Genomic DNA, 9,919 nt, shown 5'->3' with positions numbered 1-9,919 from the left:
ACGGAAAACGAGGGTGATTCTCCTCTGTGCACAAGGCATATCACCTCTAAGAGATTTATCTTTTCTACCAAGAAACATTAATCGAGCGCCTAACAAGTGCTAGACATCTGGCGACACAAATACGAGCCAGCTGCACTGCCAACTACAGGGAGGATGCACACCGCCACGTTCAGTGTCAGCCAACAGTTTCAGGAGGTTCAGACTTTTTCAAGTTCTCCCCATACTTTCAGCTGAGGCAAAATGTCGGAAGTCGTTGTGCACCAGTGCTGAGATTCCTCCAGGATTCTGCCTCGTTGGCTCAGGTTCCCAGTCCGCTCACCCCAACCGGGGTACGCAGTCCTGGAACGCCAGCGTCCACGTGGGCACCCCAGCTACCCGCCGAATCGGGTGCAATGGGCGGGGCCGGGCCGGAGGGCGAGGCTGGCCCCGCCCCCGGGGCTCCCAGGGCTCACCGCGCCCCGCGGCCAGATGCTGACGTGTCCTTTCCTTCCCACTACACCTCCCGACACCACACACTACCGCTGCCCCGGAAGTCCCGCCCCATACCTAGACCATCACCGCAAATCAGCTCTTTCAGCGCTTCCTGAAGCGCTTCACCCGTTTTGGGACCAAGGGGCGGGGCTCCGCGAACAGGGTGCCTATTGGCTTGGGGTCCGGCGGGCTCTGGGCTCTAATTGGCCGGAGGGCGGTGGCGCTCTGGCACGCTTGCGCGGCGAGTAGAACGTGTGGCGGCGGCTGAGATCGCGTCTCTTTCGCTCCCAGTCCGGCTGTTGCTCTAGTGAGCGCCTGGCGAGTCCGTCCCGTCCATCACCTGCAGCCGATCGCCCGCCCGCTTCTCTTCGCGGCGGCCTCTCACCAACACCGACACTCACATTGACACCTCCAAGCCGGCCAGCCGCCTTATTCGCTGCCTTTCAATCTCTACACATGGCCTCCTCCGCGCAGAGCGGCGGCTCCTCCGGGGGACCTGCGGTCCCCACCGTGCAGCGGGGCATCGTCAAGATGGTGAGAGCGGGGCCCGGGACACCGATCCCACCGCCCGCCACCGTGCGGGAGTCTGGCGCTGGCTTCTTCCCCTTCTGCCAGCCTGCATGGTCTCCCAGATTCTCTTTCCTCTGCCCTGTTCCTCACTTTTCACCCGTTCTGGGAATCCCTCCCTAGACGCAACCCGACACGGACTCCCCTTGGTACTTTGCCTCCCGGACACCCTGACATTAGGGGTCACACTGATTTCCGTGGTCGCGGCACTCAGTCTCCTGGCTCTTTATCACGACAGATCGATTACTGATTGATTAACGGGGATAATTTGTTGGTATGTGTCCTACGATCCATCCGTCCTTCTGTCCATTTTGGCATATGCTGAGCAGTTTGCAGTTTTTCAAGATCCTGACATCCGCTCTGCCATGGAACTCTTGAACGACGTGCCCTTCCTGAAGTTCTTATGTTTTCACCGACGCTCATTTACTTATTCCCAAGTTTTCTCACTCTCTGGCCCTCATTTTCCTTCACCTCTTGTGTCAAGTCTGAAGTCCTGAGAGCTCCTCATGTTTGTACTCCCCCTCTTTTTGACTCTTGAAATGTTAGGCCGGTAGGAATCTTAGTTATCATTATTGTTCCCTCACCTCCTAACAGATGAGACTGGTTTGAAGAGGGCAAGTGACTTGCCTAAGGTCACATGGTGGTTTGGATTGGAGCCAGGACCTGAGCCCAAGTGTTCTGATTCCCAGTCCACTGCTCTCACACTGTAGATTCTGCCCGATTTTATGTCTTCTCGCTTTCTGCATCCTTAAATTGTGAATTTAAAACCCTGCAAGTTTCATTAAAAAAATTTACCCCCAGCTCCGTGATAATTTTGTAGTATAATTTTTGGTTTTTTTTTTTGTTTTTTAATCAGTTGTCCCCCTTATTGTCCTCCCCTCAACCCTTCCAAATATTGGAACCTGACATTTCTTGGTTGTTACCAGAATTTCTGCTTGTGATGACCTCAGACTTGTAGATTTCACTTCAGACTGGAATTCTGACTTTTCCATCTGGATACATTTTTTTAATGACCCTTTGTCCCAAAGCTCTAGTGTTTTGCAGTTGTGGAAAGTTTCACAGGATTAAAATTTTCTTCAGCTTTTGTGTGTGTGTGTGTGTGAGAGAGAGAGAGAGAGAGAGAGAGAGAGAATTAGAAGGGAAGACTTTTTTGTCCCTCTAATTCATTTTTAGCAATATTCTGCCTCTGGGTGAGATTCATAGGGTTTTTCAGTATTGCTTTTCCACTTTATACATAAAGGAGAGTCAGAATTTATCGGAAACTGAGTGAGAAGGGAATTTCCAAGGTCCACATATTTTCATCTCTTTGAAATATTGACCTGACCCATGAAAAGATTATCCTGAAGGGGTGTCTCTTAAATTAGCTTTTTCATTTACAGAGATCTTTCCCTTTACCATAGGAACAAAGCACCACTTGGCGGCCTGTAGTGCAGTTGGCGGTCTGTAGTGCGACTGGCAGCACAGGGTGAATCTTTCTGAGTTTTTTCCTTTGCTAAAGCTTGGATTTTTCTTAAAGGCCCCTCTCATTTGTGGCCTGGGAGTGGAATGAGGTGAACAGCTTTTTGCTTCTACCAATGCTGGAGGCCTCCGGGGCACCTGGATGCTATGGGGTCAGTGACCACGCCTGCCCACAGATATCCAAATGGATACTGGGTATCAACAGTCACTTTTTCATTAAGGTTCCTATCTCATGCTGAGTCTTGTTTGTATTGTCTTGTTTATAACACCTAATAATTAGTAGGGTCATTGGCTACTATTTTACAAGTGTAAATCTGAGGTTTAGAAAGAATGGCTTACCCCGGAGGAACAGGTACTTTTTATTGGTAATGAGAGGCAGAGCCGGGACTTGAACCCAGGCCTGTCACCAAAGCACATGCTCTTCAGCATCTTGGTACGATGCCTCTGGCTCCAGGGCATGATTTTAGTGGAGGGCAGGGCCAGTGAGGCTTGGTGGCAGAATTGCAGGAAACTGAACCCAGGTGTAATTGAGCCGAGGAAAGAAGAGATGGTACTTCTGTCTTGTCCGGGAGCTGCTGCTGTGGTGAGTGACTTTATTTCCTGGAGTGTGGTGTGGAAGACTGGAGTCTGGCAGGAGGCTTTGAAGCTTCAGTGGTAGCTTCGTCTATGTGGCTGTCTTTCCGTGACCAAGCTGCACAGAGTAGGTGGGTGAGTACCAGCCAGGGATTAGGGGAAGGAAGCTGGGTGAACAGAGTGACAGGCAGATTTGTGCCAGGCTTCGAAGCCTGTCTGGAACGAAAAATCGACCCCTGGCAAATTGCTCCGTGTGAAGCTCTTCTGCTAAGCAAAGTTGTATTTTCCTGGAGAGTAATCGTTTCCAGTAGTACCAGGAACTGCTTCTTAACAACTCTGCGAGGGAAGATGGAGCTCTAGGCCAGAGGACAGTAAGAAGGAAGTAGTTTGATGAATAAGAAAACCGTAGTTACTGCTTTTCTGCCTTTGGGGAGAGGGGCCAAAACTGGAACACTGACTAACCAGAAGCAGGCCTTTCAGGCGAGCCCTCTCTTTAGATTTGTCTGGAATTGTGCTGAGCCGAAGGTGTCAAGTGGTATAGGGTTGAGGTTTGCTGCAGTGAAGAGGAATACTAATCCTTCCTCTTTTTCTTTTTTGGAAAGGCCGTGGAGAGCAAGTTTCTTCTGGTCTCTGCCTTGCCATCCTCTTAAGTCCTGTGTTCCTCTTTTAAGGTTGAAGAAGAAAACTGGGGAATCAAGTTGTAAAAGTTTTGCATTTGGAGTTAATGGCTCCATGGTTAAAGAACCTGACTAGTATCCAGGAGGACTTGGGTTCGATCCCTGGCATCATTCAGTGGGTTAAGGATTTGGCGTTGCCGTGAGCTGTGGTGTAGGTCGCAGACGAGACTCAGATCTGGCGTTGCTGTGGCTGTGGTGTAGGCTGGCAGGTGTAGCTCCAATTGGACCCCTAGCCTGGGAACTTCCATAAGCTGCGGGTGCAGTCCTAAAAAGACAGAAAAAAAAAAAAAGGTTTGCATTTGACCAGTTTTTGGTTTTGGTTTTGTTTTTTTTTAAATGACAGTGATGATAGAGGCTGTGTCTCCTATTGAGAGTGGGAGCCAAGGTACAGAGTTGGTTCTGGAATGCGTTTAAGGAGGAAGTGGGTAGTGAGTTGAACACAAGCATTGTGGGTGGAGCTCTTCTGTTGCTGAGAAGGCAGTGAGGATGATGGAAAAACCGAAGGTGGATTTTTATTTTTTTGAGTTGGGAAAATACTGGCAAGTGTGTGGGCAGACAAAATAGAACCTGGAAAAGTAAATGTCTCTGTCAAATCAAATATTTTCTCAAAACCCTAGAGGATTCTATCTCTGGGTTTTTTGAATAATTTGCTGGACTGTCCTGAGCCACGTAAGAATATTGTCAGCACATGTTAAATAGTGGTTGGAGAAGTCTTGGGATACTTGGTATAAAATCTAGTCACCCCACTTAGCAGCTACTTAGAGACTATCTTCTCTGGTTTTGCCAAACTGATTTACTTCTGCTTTGGGGATAGAGCCCTTTCGTGTGTCTTCACTCTAACTCTCTAGTCTTAATGTTCGCATGTCTTTCTCCACAGAAGGATGAACCCACCACAGTTCTTGAATCTTCTGTGCTTATCAGAAGCCTCCGTGGAAGCAGTGTATCTTATCCTGCTTATGGTGTAGGAGCACAAAGGGGCCACATCCCAGTTCCCATTTTACTCCACCCCATTTAAAAGGGGAGAGGAATCCCTCCGTCTTCTTCGGTTGCATGCTCAGTCATTCTCACTAGATGACTGAGTCACGTGGCACTAAAAGGGGGAGGTGGCCATAATTTCCTCCTCCGACAGGAATTGTGCTGCCAGATTGTTGTTAAGCGGGATGTAGGCTTCCTGGTGAGTGGCTTAGTGGAAATTTCTCCAGTTTACAGCTTGTAGGAAATGTTGCCTATAATTTAGATCATTATGGCTAAGTGTCGTGTTTCTGAATTGAGAAGTATGTGTCTTTGTGGAGCGTAGTGGGGACTGAGTTGTAGTCTGTTGATCTGTCCGTAATACGTGTAATTAGACTGTGAAAGAAAAGCAGTCTTCCTAAGCTAATTAAAGTACTTTTACTCTACTGTCCGAAGGGACATGGGAGCTAGATAGCAATGTTTAGTAGGGCCATTTGCAAAGAAGAAAGTAGAATAGAATGGAAGGCATTTTTCTCTAGCCTTAAAATCGCCCAGCATGTAAGCATGGTAGCTTTCAATCAAAATCATAAGTACAGGAGCAGTATGTTTTTGTTATATCTTAAAGGCTTTCTGTCATTTTTTGCTGTATGAAAAGGAAGCATCCCTCTGGCTCCAGTCATGCTAACAGTGGCTGCTGCCATGCACTAACTAATGATGTAGAATGATGAGCAGTCATATTTCCTTCCTTGAATGAATTTTATCGATCATCTGTGTCAAGCTGTCTGGGTAATGGGGAAACAGTGGCAAATAAGTAAATCAAGTTCCTGCCCCTAGGGTTCATGGAGGAGGCAGACAATCAACAAGTAAAGAAAAAGTCAGCATGATAATACAAGGTAGTGATTTCCAGTAGGGGAATGGGACAGAGTGGTTGGGAGTAAGGGAAGGGGTGGCTCCTTTAGGTGGGAAGGGCTTCCCTCAGCTGAGATCTGGTGGACATCAAAGAACTAGCCATAGGGGAAGAGTGCCCTGCAGAGGGAAGAGCAAGTGCAAAGGTCTTGTGGTCTCCATGAGGATCATCTTCAGAGTTATTATAGTAGCTCTTCAAATTCTTCAAGTTCAGTGTTCCACAGAAATGGTATGGGTTTAACCTGAGCTATTAATATATGTGTGTTTTAGGACGATCAAAGGCGGAAAGGCAGCTGAGGTGGTGATTGTTCTGGTATCCTAGTGAGATCAGTAGCAGACATTAAGTTCACTGAATCAATATAACCAGTGGGAGACTTATTAAACAAATACTTGCTCTTGGTCATATTCATATTTCTTACTGGGCCGGGACTAAGGTTTTCTGACTTCCTATCATCCAATCCTATGTGTTCCCAAGGACAGGATCTGAATGAAAAGATAAATGGCAAAAGCAGGCTCGACAGGAGTTACATAGCATCTAGAACTTGTTGGTGTTTATGCTTCTGATAGCATCTTATTACTGCTTGGAATTTAGTAGTCCTGGCCTCTGGCAACCCTTTTAACCCAGCAAGCTTTGGCTAGCAATGATAATGCAAAGCGAAGTAGCATGCTTCAGAGCTCAAACTAATGGTCAGGAAAGAAGAGCACATGCTCAGTGTGGCTCATTAACAGGAGTGGGGACTCCTGAGGCCGGGTAGGGAGCAGTCCAGGTAATAGGCAAGTGATTTGATGCCTCTGTGCCCCAGTTTACTTGGGGAGTGAAATTTGGGAAATAAGTGAACACCTTTTCATCTGTCTGTTCAAAAGAGAAAATGGGCCAGGTAAGAAGGTTCTACGGCCTGTGGTGAAGTCGCTTATCAGCATGCGCCAGCAATTCAGCTGACAGGTGTGATTCTAGCAGGGGGCAGAGTAGATATCCTTTGGAATCTGGTCTTCGGATTTATTTAATTTCGTTTCTTCAAGGTATAGCATAGCCAAATACTGTAGGAAATTCTTTGCCCCATCAGAGGCGAGGAATAAAGTAAAGGGATTCAACTCTTACTGGGCTTGTGTAGCTTTTCCTCCTATTTCTTGTTTGGAGAAGGATTCCTACCCAGTTTCTGTTGCTAATTCCTCTTTTAGGAGACTGACATATGCTTTTTGTTCTTACAGCAGAAATGGATGCAGAATTACAGGTTGTGAACATTTGATGCAGATGGAGTGTTACGGGGTTTCACTCACTTTCAGTGAGACTCAACATGATGAATTAATGTCATGTTTTTCTCACTTAGTTCTAATGTTTAGGGGGAAAAAGACCAATGGTTTCTGTTGGCATTTTTTAAACATTAGGAAGTTAAGCAACTTACAGGGACGATGAACGTAATATAAAGTTAAATGACATTTTCAGATGTCATTTTTGAGCTCTTCCGTCTCTGATATAAACGGGTCTTGGCACATTCGCTCCCTTTACACCCTTGTGATGGTGACTTCAAGGTCTGTCTTGATGCTTTCACGCAGTTTGAGATGCCTTCAATTCTCTCTGTGTGGGAAGAGGTCTGCTTGGGATGGTCTTCCTCACGTGTAATGGGAGGAATGGCGATTTGGAGAACTGTGCTTAAAGTTAATCAATGTAATGCATTAACCTTGTCCCTGGGAAGCAGCCTGTCAGAGAAGACATCACTGGCTGGGATTCAGGGGCACAGGTTCGAGGTCAGATGCTGCTCTTCTCCATCTGGGTGCTGTGGGGTGAGGCAGTCAGCCGCTCAGGCTCTTTGCTTTTTTTTCTTATGCGAAGTGAGTGGATTCGTGGTCTCTAAGCTCCTTGCCGTCCCCAAAGGCAGCAGGTGTGTAAGAAACCCTGTATCACCCTGTCTTTTAGGCGTGAATCACAGCGGAGAGATCGCATGCCGTCTGGTAGTCTTTACTTTGTACCTCTTATCTTGCGTGAACATATTTTCTGTTCCCATTGGGGTGGGTTTTTTTTTTTTTTTTTTTTTCTTCTCGGTGAGAAGGTAGACTAGTTGAAATATGGTTTTCTTAGTGTGGACGACCGGAGAGTAAGGATTGGGATGGGACTAAGTGATCAGATACTGGAGTGGCTGGAGGGTGGATGGAACTGAGCCGGGAGGTCCTGGCTTTGGTGGTGGTGTCAGGACAGACTAGTGGGAATGGTCGCTCGGGACCCACAGGAACATGGTACCCATGGGTTTTACTTACGCCGTCTCACTTGTCCTTCAGAACATGCTGCCAGTCTCCTGGGGGCAGCAGGTCTTGACTTGAGAAGTGGGGGGATGAGGAGGGCGCTCTGGGAACCTGTAGCTCATGAGGCGAGGACATCCTGGCCCTGCTCTTGTCTGGGGGCGGCTGGCAGGAATATGGGGCTTGCTTGGGTTCTAAGCTCTGATTTTCCTGCTCTGAGGCCAAAGCCTCTTCCTTTAGGTCATTCTCATTGTCTTGCAGATCTTGCCCACTTCCATTTAACGTGCAAGTATAGGAATCATCTTAATCTGTTTTTAGTTTTTCTGCACATGGTTTCTTTTCAGTTTGTTATTTTATTTTTTGCATTTTTGGCTGCCCTGTGGCATATGGAGCTCCCACGCCAGGGATTAGATCTGAGCCACAGTCGTGACCTAAGCGGTAGCTGTGGCAATGCCAGGTCCTTAACCCACTGTGCTGGGCCGGGGATTGAACCCTAGTCCCATCACTCCCCAGATGCTGCCAATCCCATTGCGCCACAGTGGAAGCTCCTTGAATTTATTATTTATTTATTTATTTTGTCTTTTACAGCTGCACTCGTGGCATATGGAGGTTCCCAGGCTAGGGGTCTAATCGGAGCTACAGCTGCCAGCCTACACCACAGCCACAGCAACGCTGGATCCTTAACCCACTGAGCGAGGTCAGGGATCGAACCCACGACCTCATGGTTCCTAGTCAGATTCATTTCCACTGTGCCACAACGGGAACTCCTGAATTTATTTTTTATTGTAGGCATTCTTATATCCTTTCTGGGAGTAGATTAAGAGAGACAGGAGCCCAGTGATTTTCGAAACAAGTCATTGCATCAGGAGCCCCTAGAAGGCCATTCTGAGACACTGAATTAGGATCTCTGTAAGGGTGGCCTGGGAATATGTATTTTATTTTTGATTTTTGGGCCTTGCCCATGGCATGCAAAAGTTCCTGGGCCAAGGATCAAACCTGAGCCACATTGGAGTTCCCGTTGTGGCTCAGCAGAAACAAATCTGATTAGCATCCATGAGGATGAAGGTTTGATCCCTGGCCTTGCTCAGTGGCTTAAGGATCTGGTGTTGCTGTGAGCTGTGGTGTAGGTCAAAGACACTGCTTAGATCCTGCGTTGCTGTGACTGGTATAGGCCAGCAGCTTCGGCTCTGATTCGACCCCTAGCCTGGGAACCTCCATAAGCGGCCCTAAAATGACAAAATTTTAGGGTGCGGCCCTAAAATGACAAAAAATTTTAGGGTGCGGCCCTAAAATGACAAAAAACCCCCCAGAACAACCCTGAGCCACAGCAGTGATGGCACCGAGTACTTAACCACTAGGCCACTAGGGAATTCCCAGAATCTGTATTTTAGAAGAGTCTGAAAGAGTCTGCTTTGGGATTGATCCAGGGACTGGCATTTGAGACTCACTGATCTTGTTAAACTTCCATGCTGTATGTAGTCGAAGGAGTAGGACGTAAGTGACAAAAGAAATGTATGTTTTGGGAGCCAGTACACCAGAATTTGATGTGAGGCAGGGGGTGGGGGCGGGGATGGTAGCTTCTCTTTTTCTTCTTAGCTCTGGTCTTCATGGCTCCCAGGACACTTTGTGTTGCTTTTGTTTTTATTATTTTTTTTCCTCTTTTGGCCACCCCTAAGGCCTATGGAAGTTCCCTGGGCCAGAGCTGCAGTAACCCTGGATCCTTAAACCCTTAACCCAGCTAGGTATTGAACCAGCACCTCCACAAAGCCAAACCAGATCTTTAACCCACTGTGCCACAGTGGGAACTCCCACATTGCTTTTCATCGGTAGCTCAGTATTGGGCTGATGTCCTCAGGGCTCCATTTCCAGGGACTCTGAGGGCCCATTCCCAGGTCATAACTGACGGCTGAGAAGTTGTTGTATTCGCCTGATTGAGGCCCTATGCTCCTTTTAACACTCTGCCACTTTTCCTTCTATTTGCCTAGATTCCTAAGATCTTCCTCTAACTTGGCACGTGATTACTGTGGGAGTCTTTAGTGTCATCTCCAAACACGAAGATGCTGTGCTCCTTACCTTTTGCT

General features: G+C 47.4%; 1 protein-coding gene across 2 annotated transcripts in view; it reads left to right on the top strand.

Moving 5' to 3' along the window:
• Nucleotides 671-9,919, top strand: part of SND1 (staphylococcal nuclease and tudor domain containing 1) — a 392,149-nt gene continuing 382,900 nt past the window's right edge. The window contains exon 1 of one of the 2 annotated variants that reach the window (XM_021078633.1): nt 671-1,005. In XM_021078633.1, coding sequence (XP_020934292.1) covers nt 928-1,005 — 78 coding nt within the window. In that variant the 5' untranslated portion in view covers nt 671-927. The remainder of the gene's footprint in view (nt 1,006-9,919) is intronic. The other variant, XR_002340257.1, reaches the window with a different exon arrangement.

The sequence above is a fragment of the Sus scrofa genome, chromosome 18 (genome assembly GCF_000003025.6).
Source record: "Sus scrofa isolate TJ Tabasco breed Duroc chromosome 18, Sscrofa11.1, whole genome shotgun sequence".
Lineage (NCBI taxonomy): Eukaryota > Metazoa > Chordata > Mammalia > Artiodactyla > Suidae > Sus > Sus scrofa.
Note: the sequence above shows the minus strand (reverse complement) of the source record. Positions and strands in the feature narration are given on the sequence as shown.